This window comes from Betta splendens, chromosome 3, assembly GCF_900634795.4.
Source record: "Betta splendens chromosome 3, fBetSpl5.4, whole genome shotgun sequence".
NCBI classification, from domain to species: domain Eukaryota; kingdom Metazoa; phylum Chordata; class Actinopteri; order Anabantiformes; family Osphronemidae; genus Betta; species Betta splendens.
The window spans coordinates 16,656,196-16,674,775 of NC_040883.2; the positions used below are offsets into that span (position 1 = coordinate 16,656,196).

General features: G+C 41.2%; 1 protein-coding gene across 1 annotated transcript in view; it reads right to left on the minus strand.

Annotated features, from left to right (window-relative positions):
- Positions 1 to 7,395: 7,395 nt before the first annotated feature.
- mettl15 (methyltransferase like 15) overlaps positions 7,396 to 18,580 on the minus strand; it is a 29,022-nt gene continuing 17,837 nt past the window's right edge. Inside the window, exons 4-6 of the mRNA XM_029144652.2 lie at positions 13,795 to 13,986; positions 12,412 to 12,590; positions 7,396 to 8,287 (exon numbers count right to left, since the gene is read on the minus strand). Coding sequence (XP_029000485.1) covers positions 7,851 to 8,287; positions 12,412 to 12,590; positions 13,795 to 13,986 — 808 coding nt within the window. The 3' untranslated portion in view covers positions 7,396 to 7,850. The remainder of the gene's footprint in view (positions 8,288 to 12,411; positions 12,591 to 13,794; positions 13,987 to 18,580) is intronic.

Consider the following 18,580-nt stretch of genomic DNA (forward strand, 5'->3'; position numbering starts at 1 on the left):
AGCACAGGATATAGTTTCAAACGCAACTATAACACAAGTCGAGATCAATATGCAATTTTATACAGTTTACAGTGTAAATACTTCTGAATGCTTTACTTCTGTTTACAATAATACTGTTTGGAAGTCTGACACATCTGGTTTGCATCTACTGTATTATTACAAAAGGAATGTGCAATAGCCATTACAGCATCAGAGGACAATCCAATATGGTTCTAGTCAGTTTTAGTTCTCTTGGCCCTGAGTTGAAGATGTTTGCTGTTTTTGTTTGAGGAGAAACAACCATTGGGAAAATACTAGAAAACAAAATCACGGCGGAGCAGGAATAAACGAGGCCACCTTAAAAAAACACTGACTAACAAACTGAAAAACCATGGGTCAGAGGTCAGAGTGGAGCAAACACACAAAGCATGAGGACCAGGGACGACACACTAGCAACTAGAACAATGACAAGTGTGAGAATAAATACAGACACAATCCAATAAAATGAGACACACATGAACCGAAATGAAGAGGAAACAACACAACCACAGAACACCAACACACAATAAACCCACCCGCAGCCAACAGGCCAGATGGGGGAACGCATGCATTTCTTTGTAACATTTCAAGAATTCTGTAGCCTTATGCTTGACATATTTATACAATTTATATGGTTTTATTTGGTTTTAAAATGTGTCCTTTTCATAATATGCTGATGACTCATATCTATATATTTTGATGTTGCAATTTTTAAATATTGGTGGATTTTCAGTTTTAAAATAGTGTGTTATACTGTTTCTTATTCAGAAATAAGATCAGATTAGATCAGAACTTGGTTTTCCATCAACCTGATAAAGTCTGATGCAACACAAGGGCCTTGGTCTTTAATGACTGTTTAACATGTACTCCTACCTACAGATTAGATTATTAATACAGATAATTTCATATAATTTATTCGACTGATTACCAACTTTTTTCCACAAGCAGAATTTGTGTAACTGAATTTTGTCCCCCTATTTCAAACTGTTGCTTGGCAACCACATTTATTAATGCTTTAATGGTGCACAAAACAAAATCCTTGAAGGTTGTAACAAAGCCAGAAGGAACAAAATTCTGGGCCATGTTGATGGTGACGATTGCCTAAAAGACAACTTAAGACAACACTATACCAACACCATCCAGGCCCATCCATTACATGGCATTATGGTATGTTGTTATTCATTCCACAGAAGGAGAGGGTGGGTCCAAAAACAATGGGAGCCCTGGGATGAGCGTGTTACTTTGTAAGGGGCCATGACTCTTTTGGCAATGAAATTTCAGGAATGAAAATAAAATCTGAACTGACAGCACTGACACTGAAACACAATAAATGTTTTGAAACTGAAGTAACATATTACAATCATCAAGAGCTATAAAAAGAAATCACATACATAAAAAAAACTGTCAATGACAGAGGGTCAAACCCGTTTACTGCATGATGAATTTCCCTTATTTTGCTTTTTTCTTTTTTTTCAACTGTAAAAGTGTAATTTTGCACATTCATAGTTGAACTTTCATTCCAGATTCAGAAAACTTTGATAAAGGAATACTTCACAGCTGAAAAGCAAGTTGTGTCATGAAAATTGGATATTTTACTAGCCAAAATGTGCCAAACCGTTTACTACTGATGGTCTGTGTCCAGAGAAAACAGGAAAAAGCGGCAGTATTATGTGTTGTGGCTGAAAATGGTCAAATCCTACAACAAACAAAAAGAAGGTATTGCGATAAGACAAAACTCCCGACCTTCAGTGTTTGGAACGTACCTGATCCTCCTGGGAGTGTTACTCCTCCAGGTCACAGAAAAAGGTTGGGACATTGCTTTAAGTTTTTAACAAAAGGTTATGTTTTAACAGTTTGTTTCAATAAAGACATTGCTTCTAAGTCGGTTAGCAGCTTTTTACTTTGAATCAGACAGGTATTAGAAAGCCACAGATTCCTCATTTGGCCAAAACCCTCTACTTCTCTTTATCTGCTGTTAGTGGCTGGAAAAACAAGACAGTTGTCGCTTCTAAAAGTCTCTGTGATGATACGCAGCTGGCCATTACATGGGTTAAAATTGAAATTAATTATTGAATTATTATTAGAGTTGATGCCACCCAAGCTAATGCACAGGCCAATGTTAGCAGCATAAGCTAGCGCTACTTCTAACAGTACAAAACATGAGAAGCAGCAGCTCAATAATAATAAAGGGTTGAATATATGACTTACTCAGTGCTCATTCCACTGTTCTGTCCCGGCTGCTTTGTTTACAAAGGTCCCCGTCAGCAGTAGAATCCACAACTTCATCCAAGAAAAATCATCAGTGGTGGATTCATTATAGCGCTGAGCTGCGGGCCGCTGGACTCTGGACACCGGGTACTAATACACAGTAGAACTCGCTATGTCATAAATAATCCAGAGCAGGTCCTCCAGCCATTGAATATTAGTGCTGTATGTGCACGCAAGTAAAAACAATGACGGCCAAAGCAGTTTCGCTCCAGTAGCCAGGCCCCGCCCCCTATGCACATAGGCCCGCCCCCTCCCATTATGGCCCTGCCCCATCTCAGCCTGAGCGTTGCTGGGGCTGGTACAAAGAAGCACAAGTTGTGGTCTGTGGTAGTTCTTGAGCCCAGGTAAAGTTGAGAATGACGTGTTTTGCATCATCTTTATCTGCTCTGGTGACTTTATGAAGAATAATAAATTATAATTTATTTTAATTATTATTTATTTATTTTAGTTTTTGGTCACCCCCCATTGAAAATAGGTGAAATATTCCTTTAACCCCAGAGGGAAATTGTTTTCCCTACTTTGATTGCTGTTACAGGTAGAGGTACACGCAAGGAAGTAGGGGATATTAAAAATGGTAACAGATCACACATCAAAATGACGAAATTTCAAAATGAAATTTTATTGCACAGATGAAGGTCGACCCATACAGAGGGGGGAGGAATTTTACAGATTGATTTTATTTGTTTTATTTTGTCAAATATAGCTGAAATAAACAAACTCATCAAATATTTGTGTTTCAGTCTAAAAGTACTCAATTACCCAAAAGATGTAGTTAAAACAATTCACATTAAATGACACAACTGAAGTTATTGACTGACATCAAGTCTTTGCCTGAAGGGCCTAAAATATTCACTGACATAATAACAGCAGAACATGTCTACACAAATTTGGTTGTTAGGCCAGAAAATTACCAAAACGTTAGACAGAAGGAAGGATGTAAGCAGGCCATCCAGTAACGCTGGATTGAACGTGTCCTTTGGTATAGAGTAATTCACACTTGCTCAGCAGTAGCTCCATCATTTTAACCCCAGGGTGACTGATTGGTGCATGACCTCAGTTTCACTGTCATTCTAGAGAGTGGTGCTTCTCTAAGAGCCAATTGGACAACTGCTGGGAATATTGCAGGCTTGTACCAAGGCAAGCAATTTACCCTACGGTGGGATAACGAAAGCAAGTGTTGTCGCTGGTGGTGAGGCTTAGTCATATTCTGCTGCTGGTGCTGATTACAGGCTACCACTGGTTTCATCTTCTACACCCTGACATGAAAGCTTAGTAATTGTGTCTCTCTTCCTTTTTTTGCTGACACACTTGCTACAAGAAAAGAAAACATAAAGAAATCCAAAACATCAAATCTGAGAAGACTAACCTGATAAACCTTAGTCATGACATGAATCTTTTAAATACCACATTTCATGTGCCACCATTAAAATGAGCTTTAGAATTTAAATATCATTTTTCTTTTCCAGATTCCTGAAGACGCTTAAAACATTTCTAATATATTCACATACAGTAAGGCACACGTCTCCTGTCACTCATTAGACAATATGTAAATATGAATCCCATTAGATGCAGATGTTTAGATGAGGTGTTGTGATGTAACAACATAATTAGGGAAGGTTTACTCTCTTGTAACATCCAGTCCTTTGTGATGAAACCCATCTTAAAATCATAACTTGATAATGATGCTCCAACTGCTATAACCTCACTCCCCAGACTTCAACCACACTGGCAATGCAGATATTAAACATATTCAAACAGCTTGAGATGCCTGATGAAAATCAGTTATATACGATTTGGGAGGAAAACACATTATAATTTGGCAGTGACATAATTTTATTCACTCTTGTAGGACTCTAAGAGTTGTTCTAGTTAAAGGCTGCAGCGGGGTTTGTTATAGTCAGGGAGAAATAAGCAGGTGCAAAATTGCACTTGGCTGTTACGGAAGGGGAAAGCTGGTGTTGTGTCTCCTTCAGCTTGAGACTCTTGAGTAAGTGAGCTGACATCAGGTCACCCTGTACACCACCTGACACAGCAAGTGGTACTCTGATGACGGGTGAGACATAACAAAGAGGCTGTGATCAGCTAAAGCTTCAGGATACACTAAACACCTTCTGTGGATTTTTGGCACCTCAAAGGTGATGAATTTGAGGAAAAAAAGAGAGCAGCACGTGTAATTAGGATTTTCAATGTCATATTTTAAGTTTCAAACTTGAAGTCAGCAAAATCCAAAAGGAGCCTCAGGCTGCACACTAGTGCTGTTATCCAACATGGCTGTCTCCTCTCACAGTTGGAATTTCTCATGAGACCCGCAGGCCCCGTGTCAATCACAAAAAATTATTCAAATAGCTTTGACCTCAGTGTTTTTTAGAGAGAAATCTTTTCACGGCAGCCTAAGGGACAGAGATGGACGGGGAGTGACAGTCGGAGGGAGGGAGAGCAAATGTGCATAGACTAGTTTTCTGTGGCTGCCTCAGTCTGTCCTGTAATGCTGGGAATCCCTAACATTTGTGTTGCACTACACAAAGCGCATCTTTTGTTAAAAAATACTTTTGACATTTCAATGAGGGTGTTTATGATTGTGTGACAATAAAGGTCTGAAAGTCACCATAAGAGATCAGGCATATATACAAAAACGTGGAGCAGTAACCAAAATAAGACAACAATATCTAACACAATGACTACAAGCTTTTAAACTATTTTCAAAAGTATTTAAAACTACATAAAAGTCCAGTTTTTTAATTATTTGTTGATCATCATGATTTAAACATGAATATAAAGTAGGTACTACAAAATACATGTCATTTGCAAGCCCACATTCCCCACAATTTATCTGTCATAACATTAGGTAAGCAACACTGTAACTGTAGGCACTGAATGTATTTACTTGTTAATCACTTAGCCTAAGTCTTGAATTCCCAGCTGTGATGACAAAGTTCACAAATATTACTGTGGCTCGTTGCAGCGCATCTGGTCCTGTGCTGTCCGAGGTTTGTGGCTCAGATTAGAGTTTGCCTCTGAGCTTAATTAGCAATTATTAGCATTTATAATACATGAATTAGTGATGTAGATGGCAAGAGGGCCATAAGTAAGTACACAGGAGAAAAGCTGCCTGCGAGCTGAATAATTATAATATTAATAGAAGTGGATCACCCTGGGCTGAGCATAAACATGGAGGCAGTATGCTTTTTGTTCCGCCGTCTCTTCTATGGCTTCATTGCCGTCCCCCACTTGTTGAGGTTTGGGTTTAATGGATTCAATGGAGTCAAGACACTCGTCCAGTGTTTGCTTTCAGGTTAGATGACGCTCAGTGTGTCAGCCCAGCAGTTTCAAAAATGGGATTTAACAGTAAGCCATAGTTACGCACGTAGTGGGGAATTTATAGTTTGATCAAATTCTACAATATCATAGTGTCATAGTGTATATTTACTCTTATCTGAGGTAACTGTTTCCATAGCGATTGAGAATCTGCAGTAGTAGACAACAATAATTTATAATCACCCATGTTAATCATCTTCTCCTGTACAATAACAAAAAACAGTTGTTGTTTTTGAAAAAAAAAACACAAAAACATCAAACTTTGAGTTTATTTTAGGGCACCTTACCTTAATCACAAAAAAACAGTAAATAAATGCTAAATTTTAGAAATGTTACTGTATTGTCCATTTCAAAGATTTATAGACACCACAATGTTTTAATTCCTGGCAAATATGGTGTGGGAATGTCTGACCTAAAGCAAACTGCTGACTTTTAACTTCAGATTGCAAAACCCTAGAACCTTGTATGGACAAAAACCCACGAGATGCATTGTTACAAGCTAGAGCGCAAACAAAGGCCGACCTAGAGCTGGTGTTGTCATGTGAACCTGTACTGAAATGCAGTCAACTCAGGTAATGAAAGCCCCTGCAGAACATGGAGGAGACACAAGATTCTTTGTACTCCTCAGGACCCACGAAGAGACTTTGATGTGGCAGTTCAGCCAAGTTCACCTCTGACACTGTTTTCAAGACAAGGGACATGGATAGTGTATTGGTTGGATGAGCGCTTGGGCTTTGTGACCTCACAGCTTTGTCAAATCAAGGCTATTATAAATATTGAGCTAGACGCCTTCCATAATAAATCTGAAATGCTGCTGTAGGTACAGTGCGTGAAAAGGTGAATTAGTGTTCTGAAGACGATGTGGCGCACACACGTCAATAGAATGCGTCCTGCATACCAGCTGAAATGGTTTTAGCAAAATAGCCCCAGATGTCAGGCTGATCCTTTCACAGATGCAGCAAGCATTAGGAATATATTAATTTATAAAAGTGGACATTTCACTCATGCCTCCTTATGTTTTTTTATTCATATGAACATTTTCTTAACAGTGTTCACAGGTTTTGCAAGATCTTATGGTAATAGAAACAAAGCTCCAAAGATCAAACGTCATGATATAGTCTGTAAAAGGGACCAGTGTTCGCATTAGCTGACATTCACTGATGTCAAAAGGGAGGGTTGATAAAACTTACAATAAGGCATCCTTTAATATTAGATTAAAACAACATATAATTTTAGACACAGTTAGATGTTATTGCGCAATTTAGTTTCCAAGGCAACGAGAAGGGTATATTTAGAGCACTAAACTGAGACAGAAGGGAAAAAAGTGTTAATAATCTTGATAGAGCAATTACAATTAGTCAAAGTCAAATAGTAAAGATCAAAACACCTCATCTGCTTACAGTCGAAGGTGAGAGAATGCTCAAGAACAGCGACTCAGTTCATTCAGCACCACTTCTGACACTTTCGTCACTCAGTATTTCGAGTCATTACTGATTCATGTGGTACAGTAGAGGTTTCACTTGCGCCACTCGTGGAGTGAGCTTCAGGGAAAATTTAGACGTCAATAAGAAGGGGCGGGTTTTCTGTTCAAGTGTGTTTGATGCTGAGCTTTTTAGCTGCAACAACCAACTAATCTCCTACCGACATCAAAATAGCAAACACATTGGAGTTTTACATTCCTGTGGGCTCAACTGAAGGTTTTTACTTTACATTACATTTACATTAGATTCATGAATGTATAAGTTGCAACTGTATTTTTCAGAACCATACAAATGAACATAATACTCTATAGGATTCATTCATTGTGTGCTTTATTTTGAAAAAACAAACAGCATATGCAACAAAAAACACAAGCATTCTTCTATAAAACAATATCAGATTTTCATCAATTTATTGTCTTTTAAAGCTTGTGAAGTAAGTCAAGTTGTTGCTGTAGCTTCTTCATAATTTTATAATTTAAACTGTACATGCTTTTTTCAAGCATGCGAATTTATTCTTGGCCTCTGTAAACAGTATTTTCAATCAAACACCACATACGTCCTTTCAGAACTCCCAACTGTTTTCAATCAGTGATTGGAGCTAAATTTAGTATCATCAAGTGACCTACAAGTAAAAGGGCGCGCGCGCATACACACACACACACACACACACACACACACACACACACACACACAAAATAACAATTCTTCTTTTTGAAGCTTATTGGAATAACAAATAATCTTTCCGTACATAATTTTGCTGTTGCATAATTAACGTTTCACTGCTGCCCTGAGTTTAGCTGAGCGCCCTCTGGGATTCTCCTGCACATCATCCTTATCTGGAACAATCACTTTTCTTCTCAGTGGAAGCCAAGAAACACTTTCAGGATTTCTTATTCTTATTTCGTCCACTAACTTTTCCCTCCTGGCGCTTTGCTTCCTCGGGCTGAAGTGATACTGATCTAGATTAGACAGGTCGTCTCCCTGGAGGAAGCGTTTGACCAGTCTGTCTTCCAGCGAATGGAAGGTGACGACGCAGAGGCGTCCTCCGGGTCTTAGTGCGTCCCTGGCAGCGCGCAGGCCGGCGTGCAGCTCGTTCAGCTCGTCGTTCACGAGGACGCGCAGCGCTTGGAAAGTCTTGGTGGCCACGTGCGCGGGCCGGTGCAGTCTGTCCTTACGTGCGTGGACCACAGCAGTGGGAAACGATCCTAGAGGAAACACATTGTCACAGTTTGTGAGTGGATGCTGCAAGAAGCAACTACACAAAGGCTTTAGGTGCCTGTACTGTAAGTCAAACTGCTCTGGTCTTTGTGATTGGTTCTCCTTTTTATCCTATACTAAACAGTCTTAATGATGTAACATTAAAAATACATCCAACAGTCATTTATAAATGCAATAGCAATATAAAACAATGTGTATCTACATGTAAAGTGGACTGGAGACATAGTGAACCTTCCCAGCACTGGTCAATCTTCCAACATCATCCAGTCATGATCAACTCGTCTATACTGCATCTACATGTGTGCTCAGGCACGGTGGTGGAAGCGTAATGAACTGAACTAGCTAACAAGTAAGTTCAGGAGATCAAAACAGTAATATCACCAACAAATAATTAGTATATTACACTGATGAGTCCTGGTTCCTTCTGGATTGTGAACCTTAACCAAGGACAGTATCTTTCCATCCATTTCTTTTCCAGCTTCATAACGTTAATCTTTGTTTTACCATCTATCACTGTTCTATAACATACGACAGACATTTTGACGGACTCTAAATGCAGAAATGAACGCACTGAGGCAAAACTACCACTGAACAAGTTCACGGGCCAAGAGAGTCGAGCCTTCAGAGTACAACGTACGCATCCATCTAAAGATCTGGAGGCACTGCTTTGACCTCAGGCATGTGCACATTGGGTACAGATGAAGCCGGAAATGTGGAGGAGGAAGGAACGTGGCCGTCTGTGACAAACTGAAACAACCATGTGTGCGGGGCTGCCCGGCCAATTCTCTGCCACAACATCAATCTATACGCTGATTGTTGCTACTCTGAAGATGCTCATGCGACCTAATGACTCATGTATAAGCTCAACGACCCACGGGTCTTATTAGTGTGTGAATAACACAAAAGGTTCAAATGCCGGAGATCTTCACCGGCCAAAAGAATAAAAGAAGCCTCTTCAATGAAAGCATCGATTTGGGTACCTTTGACTTACTACTTCTATCTATTCTGACCACGCAAAAACTATGAATTACCGTAGCATGACGCAGCACAAAAATCTACAAGTATCTACAAGCCACCGTAACTGGTGGAGAGAGGGCTGCAGCAGGACTGAGCGGCAGGTTTAGCACAGGCTCAGTGAGGAGCAGATGGAGGGTGGGGACTGTGTTGATATGGTTGATGTGTAAATAAAATTCGGAGGTAAATGCAGCCAACTGTCTCTCATGATCTCAGTTCAAGTTCAATCCTACTGAGCACAAGAAGATGGGCTCCCCGTGCTCTTATTACTGCCTAATAGAAATACCCAAATGCTGTGGTCTGTAGTTGTTGCTCTCCAGCTGGTTCACTGACTCTTACCCTGTCTTCTGTAAAATTAAAAGTGATTTATGCTTCTCTCCCCGCCCACAGCCTCCCGCTTTAATACTCCTGGACAAATTGAACCTGCGTTTCGGAGGCAGAGAATTATCCATGCAAAACTTTTTCATAACTCCTCCGGTTATTTCAGGAAGGAGAAAGGCATTACATCACATGCCAGGAGGGCTGCACCTACAGGCCTCAAAATAACACGCAGGCGAAATCTAGGTGCAAACACATCAATAGATGTCATGCTGCTAGACGATTTGATGCAATTAAAAGTTGTTCTCTCACAGATGTGAGGAGTCCGGCTTGACCACGCAAAAGAACAATTAGATGCTTATGTAGACCTACGAAGATACTGCAATAAATAGAGGAGTGAGTGATGTGGCATTTCTCTCTCCTCCTGCACTAAACAGCCCAAGGTGTGACTCACACTGCAATCAATACGATGCCTGCACAGCAAGGCCCAGCCCTGGTCTGGCCTCACCAAGCCATGCTTTCTCTCTCTCCAATTCATCTTGGAAAGATTCTACAGACACAGAGAAATTAAGCGGTGTACATAGACGCAACCACAGCTTTGTGGATGCGCTATGTACCTCAGCATCACACCAATGGAACAGGAGAACACAGACACGCCCACCGGTGCAGCACAGACATTTGATTCACTCCTGTTGAAAGTTTTCTCGTTGGAGCCAAAACGGCGATGCAGCGGCGTCCTGGCAGTGACCGGGCTGATCCCGTGCACCGGTGAGGCGCGAAGCCGCGCTCACCGGCCTTTAAGAGTTCAAAACCGCCCTTAATCCTTTCGGCTGAAACGCTGTCAATTAGACGTTTAGCGCGGAAAAATTAATATTCCCACGTTTCAGCCCGGAATCCATGCAAATGAGCTGAGGGTCACAAAAAACAAGGCTTTGTTGTTGCCAATTTGTGCAGTTATTTCAGATGCATTTCAACCTGGCAGTCGCAGCATACATGCTAACGCTAGTTAATTAATTAGTAGACTGTCACATTTTCCTCTTACAGTTGGTTCGCTGAGTGGATATTAACAGCTTGTTGAGGTCTGCAAATGAATCCATCATGTCCTTCCCTCTGGCTCCTCCAGCACACACACACACACACACACACACACACACACACACACACACACACACACACACACACACACACACACACACACACACACTTAAACACAGGGTGATTATGCCATTTATTCGGTAGTTATATTGAATGTATTTGGAGCTGTAATGCAGCTAGAGATTATGCCTTTTCCCCACTTCATTCCTGCTCCGTCAGCATTTAGTGCTGTAAACAATCCTTCCATTCAGTAACACACGGGGCTGACTTTGGCCAGGCTGCTCTGCTGTGTTTTCATTTTGAGCTATTAAAGTTGCTTTAAAAAGAGCTGATCGTGACCACGGCTTTTTCCCCTCTTCGCTCTACAGCTGTGGGGTCATTTAGTAAACCATCCAGGAACTACCATGACTTTCACACCCTCTCCTTTACCAGTGTACGTTCTGTTGTGTGCCAGGAATTCCAACCGGCCACAGAAGATGTAGACGCCTGTAAGTTGTTGGAAGTCTACAAATACAGAACGGTTTGGACTGAATAAACCAAACACTTTCAGCTTTGTCACAGATGAATTGAAGGTTTATTGTTCTTGGGAGTCATACTTTCCTCCTCCCATTTGCTTCTTACTTCTTTGTATTGTTACATTCCTGTAAAACATGTTCAAATATGCTTGAATGTTTTTAATCTTTAAATGAGAATTGTTATTATGTTGTTCCTAATGTTTTTTGTGTTACATCATAACCTTTACTGTAAAACAATGAAGACTAGAAGTGTGACCAAAGGACCCATCTTACAATACATGATGTCTCAATACCACCACGTCCCATAAGTGCTGCCCTCAACTCATCCCCAGACACACGAGTGCTCGTCATCTGTGTGACTGGAAATTTTTCCTGTCAGCATCACTGTCACTATTGGTCCCAGAGCCCCACCTGGAACTTTCTCAAATCAAGACCTCTCGGATTTTTCCGAATAACATCAGTGGTGACTCGCTGTGCTCTTCAAAGGAGATCAAACAGCTGCTCTTACTCACACCTGTTCTCCCAGGGTGACACTGACGCACACGCTGCTCGGTGCAATAACTATTGAAAAGACATCTCACTCATTCAGCAGCTCAAATCTTAAGCCTTGCGACTGAAAAAATAGAAAAGCAAAACAATCAGTGAAGACAAACAAAGTCATCCCGGCTTTGTGCACAATTGTCGTGTGTCTGATCGTATGTGGGTGTTTGCACTGTTGCTGTGTGTGTGTGTGTGTGTGTGTGTGTGTGTGTGTGTGTGTGTGTGTGTGTGTGTGTGTGTGTGTGTGTGTGTGTGTGTGTGTGTGTGTGCGCGCGCTCAGAGAAATGTGGGGAAAAAAAAGAAGTAAATAAAAGAAAGGGACATCAGAGGAGAAGAGGAGGTGAGTTACTGTATGTGAGATTTATTTGTGAAGCATTAGGCACATTCTGTACGAGCCGTCTCCACCTCTGTCTATCTCATCTTTATCTCTCAGAGGAACAAGTGGAAGAAAAGGCACCCAAAACAGAGGTAGGCAGGAGAGAGGATGACGACAGAGATCACAGACCGTGCAATTTTCAGAGACTGACGCGTTCCAAAGGGAGACAGCCTTAATATCTCCACTCGTCTTTTATTTTCCCTCTCAGCCTTCAGAATGCTGCGGGGAATTAATCAGCAGAGTGTGTAGCTACCTGCCACCACGCTGGCCAGCTGCTGTGTCCGGGTGATGAGGCTGACACGGCGTGCCTCCACAATGGCTGAAGCTATTTTCCTGGCGTGTCTTTCTTCCCCATATGCAGCAAGGATAGATGCAAGAGCCTGTTGATCTAAGGTATTCACAACGTCAGCAGCGCAAGGCATGTCGGGGTACCTACGCACAAAGAGAAGCCCAATTAAGCCGCTTGACGTCACGTCCTTGCTGACACCGGCGAATCCTTACAACCGCGAGATGCAGCTGAAAACCTTTATGGCTGACAGTTATGAATAGGATGATTGTGAGCGAAAGAAAAGAGACATGCAGATTCTACAGCGGCTCGGAACAGGTCGTCCAAGCCGCTACAGCATCTGCGCGCTACGCTGACATTGAGAAGTGACTCACGATCGGAAAACATTGACGGAGAGATCGACTGCATATTTATAACGTACAGTATATACATACTGCACGTCCTGTATGTTTGCGATGCGTGACTTTTGTTTAGAAAAGAATTTTAAAAAATAGACTAAAAAATGGTGACGCTATTCATGACAAAAAAATCTGCTGTATCAACCAAAACATGGATCAATCGATCTGCAATATGATTACACTAGAGAATTAGGTTGGAGACTTAGATGTTACAACTATGTTGAATTCTGAGATTTAAAGTCAGAATATTTTCCCATGGTCCTAATCCTCTATGCTACGTTGGATAGATTTAGTGAACTGTAACCTTTGTCTGTCTGAAAGGTCTCAGGAGCAAACAAAAACACTGTTTTCAAAGTAAGACTTAATTTAGAGACGTGAATAAATTGATTCATGTTTAGGTTATGCTTTGTTAAAATTCAAGTTCTAATTTTATCGGTTAAATTTTTTAAACAACTCATCATGTGGAGTGGAGTAAGTGCTATTGTTTTGGATTTGTAGCCCAGGAGTTCGTTGTGCTTAGAGGGCTGGTTACCACGATTGTGGTCGCGGTTATGTCCAGAAAAAGATCACGTTCACAGTCACAAGAAACCAGACTGTGGCTTGTAGGCGCTGGGACACCACCTGTGGTCTTCAGTGTCAAACTCATACATTTTGTACAACCAACCATGCACCTGGTGTCTACCATAAGTTATAACGTCGCTCCTCTTCTTCCTCCTTTTTCTGACAAATAATCAGAAGGCTACAAAAGACCACAGGACAGTGACACGTACATTAAAAATTAAAACCAACGCTGATGTTTTTTTAATTTTACTGGTTCGCTTAAATGTATCAGGTAACACAAATCCATTTGCTTTCTTCAACAAATTTAGAATGAAATGTAAATGTTAATGTAGTACCATTAATCAGATGCAGGTTCATCAGCGTTTCAGACCCGACCCTGGTTTTCGCTTACCGTTCTCCATCCATTCTCATGTCCAAGGGCCCATCCTTGCTCAGAGAGAATCCTCTCTCTGCTTGGTCCATCTGCATGGAGGAACAGCCAGCATCCAGCAGGACCCCGTCAATGCCGCCCGGCTTAATGTTCAAGTCAGACAGCAGGGCCTCCAGCTCACTGAACCGGCCAAGCACGGGTTTTACGCGAGCACTGGAGAAACAATTGAAGAATATACCAATGAATATGGCTCCTAGATGAAACGTGTCTTTTATTTATTAAGAAATAAATGTCCTTTGTTGTTACAGAACATGTTTGTCAGCCAAGTTTTGTATTAGATTTGGTAAATTCATTAAAACGTTTCAACTTTTAAGGTCAAAACCTGGAAGCTCCCAGGATTTTATATTGGATATCCCGGTGATATTACACAATTTAAAAGAAACCAACAATTGCTGCTTGAGAGCAGCTTTTACAAAACAAAAGGAGCAGGAATGGGAAGCTTCTCTTTGCTAACCAGAGCAGGACCCCGTGTACTCACTCGCTCGTGAGTACTGAGATCCTCCAGCCACATTCATACATTTTTCATGTGACCTTTTAACATTGTGTGAACAAAGATGATGACAGAGAAAAGCAACAGGAGTAAGCATCCATACATTAGGAGCCAAAGGTCTTCTGTTGCCTTCTCCGTCATCCTGGTTCCCCTATATGAAAAAAAATGATTCTCTGCTGCAGTTATTACTCCTCAAACAAAAGCCAGCGAAATAACCCGTGGTTTCTGAATGACAAGCTACATTTTTACACATGATAAACTGAAAGGCAACCTCCATCCTATCCAGCACTCAGTACAGTGTTTAATCAATATGAGGTTAACATGCATTTTTAATCACTTTTAAAAGCTGAAGTTGAATGTTTTAAGATCTCATTATGGGATGTACCAAAGGAGAAACTCCTGCTCTAGTGATCATTAGTGCTGGTGAGGGGTGTGTGAGAGAGTGCTGACAGGACAGGGAAAGTAAAACATCATGTCTGGAGCCGCGTGTCTTGGGAAGTCCTGCATTAGTTGTCACAGCTCAAAACTCAATCACTCCCTTCAATGATGAGTATGTTCACGGTTTCAGTGCTTTAAAAATGCAAAGTAAACATTTTTAAACATTTTGGGGGGTATCGATGACTTCTATAGTACATATTAAGTCTGAATTTGATTAATCCTGCATCCTGTTAAGATTGGCCGCAGTCGTTATGCAAAACTGAAGCAGTTTCTGCTCTTACAGTACAGTGCACTTTCAAACACGTCATTAAAACTGATGTCTCACCCTTCTTTTAAGCAACTAGCAACCTGTGCGCATTGATTGAGTCACTGCCGTCAACACATGAAGCTCCATCTGGAGGAGAAGGCTCGCTGCCTTTACTGTACATCCACAGCGCAGAAGCCACAAACGACCTTTAATTGTGTCGCGGCTCCGCTGCACCTGGATGTACGTCTTTAGCCAGAGAGGGGAGGATTCAAGAAAAGGAGAGAACACAAACTGGCAGGTCCTCTTTTTCAAAGCCTATTAAGACCAAATGGCAGGGGAGCGTTTCACCCACGCTGCCAGGGCCTCCCTTTGTTTTGCTGCTCTTTTTCACTGTCCTGCACAGTGATTAACTTGCTAAAAAATCCATAGTCAAGTCTTTGTTATTCTCTGCTATCACTGCACACTTTTTTTCCCTTTTGCTTCCGCCTCAATAGTAATGTCTTTACTTATTTATCGTTAATTATTAAATCTTGCAGGTTTTCGCAAGCTCTACAGTATAATATCTCACTGGTTTTGAAAAATGTAATAAAGTGCACACACTCAAACAGTTAGACATTAATCAGTGTGATCAATCACTACGATAAGGACAGACTGAAACTCAGCTTTTTATATTGTTCATATAAGCTTTAGAATGGAACGTGCCATTAAAAGCCTGCATAGTCTCAGTCAGCCTTTTATCAATGCCATTTACTGCAGCTTAACTGCATTGGGTTGTAGTAGGAGCAACCTATTTTGGGTTTAAAATGGATTGTAAAATTAATTGCGAGCCCCAGTGCGTGGTGGCCAGTGCCGACTATGTTACAGAAGTTAGGGGCCGTAAAACAATTGCTGAATTCCTGCTTTTATGGAAGCAGGAGGAATGTAAGCTGCTCTATTAAGGGTACGTTCTCTGCAGACAAGACGCACTCCTATGGCGCTGGGAGCGTCAGGCGATGTGCTAACTGGCAAAGGAGGGTTGAGAGCAGCGTTCAGGACCCGGCAGCTATGGGAGAAGTGAGGATGTGGGGTCACTCGCGGAACAGCCACTATGCTGGAAAATACGACATCATCATTGGAAATTGAAATTATGAACTGTGTGTACCCGCCCGCGTTCAGGTGACAAATACACCTTCCACCACACACCGAGAGGGTTTCAACGAGATGCATCTGTAAGCCACTGAAGGATTTAAAAATATGCAAAACACTTACATAACAAATCTAAATTATTAACTTCTTTATGTGGCTTAGACACAGACCTGGAGATATAAATGCCTTATGTAAGGTCTTATATTATTAAACAGGACAAGTTTCAGTGGTGTATGTGCTCAGGTCCAAGCATGGACTCATAATGACTTAGGAGAGCTGGAATATTTATAGTGGCAGGACCCCCACTCCATTGCGTTGACACAGTTTTTTGTCATCCAGGCATCCGTCACTCACACACAAACGGTTTAAAGCTTTGCAGTTGTGAACAATAAGTACCACGGTTCATCTATCCCTGCTGTAACAAAGTACTTTACGCCATACTGTGCATAAAATGCCATGCCAGACAAACTAACCAGCATCCTTATACAGATGAATCCTGAATGATGGTTTCCTCTAGTTCCTTTCTGTGCTATAGAATGTGGAGCCGATTTTACCATGTGTCATTCACACAAATGCAAACACTAAACTATGCCCACGTTCACGTGGCCCCACATGTAATTTATAAAATAAGCAAACATACACTGTGAAGAAGAATACTATGTTTTTCTGCTCAGCTCAGCCTCCGAACTCATGAGTCCATCCCAACTTCAGTTATTTCTATTATTTCCAGCTCTACAGTTTTTTCCTTTCAGGTACAACTTCATCTCTGAAGTAGACTCACAAAGTGTCAGAATAAGTGTGATTTTTTTTGGCTCAATTTGACATTTTCACTATATAGACATGCCTTAGTGTCAGGTCACACTGTCACTTGCGAAATTTGTGTCTAATACATCTAAATCATCTCTCAGACTTCTGTCTGACCAGGTGACGCAGTAAATCGTGTTCAGGAGACTTTCACATTTGTTCTACAAGACCAGGAAAGATGATAAAGTTCTGCGATATACATTTATTTGCCTTATTCGAAATAAAGCTCTTTAGCTTTGATGCTACCTGGGTCTGAATCTTTACCTGTGACAAAAGGCTCTAGTATCTGCAGTGTACAGACATGGCTAGAAATCTATCGACAAAACACTCACCAGAGGCAGCGTTCAGCGCCTTGAAAATGATAAGCTGCTATAAACCAAGAGGAATTATTCATAACATACAGTAAGTTTAATTAATTTACTTTCCACAAAATAGAACATTTGGCTACATGTTACAATTTCCTCTGAAATGATTTTGTATTTTTTTTTTCTTAAATCCACGTGTTCTCGACCATCTGGAATAAAAGAACACTCAGTAAGGACATCAGGAACCTTCACAGCAGCCTCACTTCGAGCGCATGCTCGTTCAACATGATGCTGCCTCTTCACAAATCAAGCCTGAAATATTCCCTTGTGTTGACCTGCTTAGTTCCTTTACCTGCGTCACTGAAGCCTAAGACAAGATGCTGATTGATTGCTTTCAGCAGGGGAGCAGTGATGAAAATATCTACAGTCAAGTGTTCGGGGGGGGGGGGGGGGGGGGGGGGGGGGGGGGAAGAGGCTACCAAAACAGACCGAACACAGGCCAGTCAGTCTGTTAAACGCAGCTTTTTGAAAATTTCCGTTTGTGCTACTGGAGTCGACCTGAGGAAGGTTAAAAAAACCTTAGTGCTTTATTTATTTGCTATTAAATCTACAGAAAAATACACTAGCTGTTAGTTCATTATGGGGGGGTTACTGCTGGCTCCAGTAGCTGTTAAATGATTTCCTGCTGTTTCTTATTTCATCTTTATTTAGTAATTAAACAGCTTGAATGAGTTAAAAAATAGAATCCAGATATGGAAACTAAGACTTTATTCAATGCTACCCATGAAGTGTGATTGACTGATTGAGGTTATTAATCCATTAGGATCAGATTTTCTGGAGTCGTGATAGTTTCTTTTTCTTTAAACAGAACAATTCACTGGAGTGGGAAACTAACAACATGAGCATTTGCTGTATTTAAGAAGCATGATCTGTGGGTGGCTTGACTGCTTGTATAGAGTAAGACACATTTTGCCCAAACTACTTTCTTTTTGTGGAACAATTCGAGCTCAATCACATAAGTAATTGTACTGTACAAGGGTCTGCTGAAAGGCTCAACCAACATCTTCAATAGTGAAGTATCAAGACTAATTTTAGCCCAGTGTAAAACACCACAGTCACCTAAGACTCGATAAACATTCAGCCATTCTGATACAGATTTGCTGGTGCTTCGAGTCAACGTCCTGTTGCATGACCCAGCTGGAGAAAGCTCTCGGACAGATGGGCTCGATTAAATCAAATCAAATCATCACACCTCCTGCATCTGGTTTTCGTCAAACTGGGATTGGGCAACGAGGGCGAAACGACTCCACTTTGGTGTAATTTGTCCATAAGACGCGG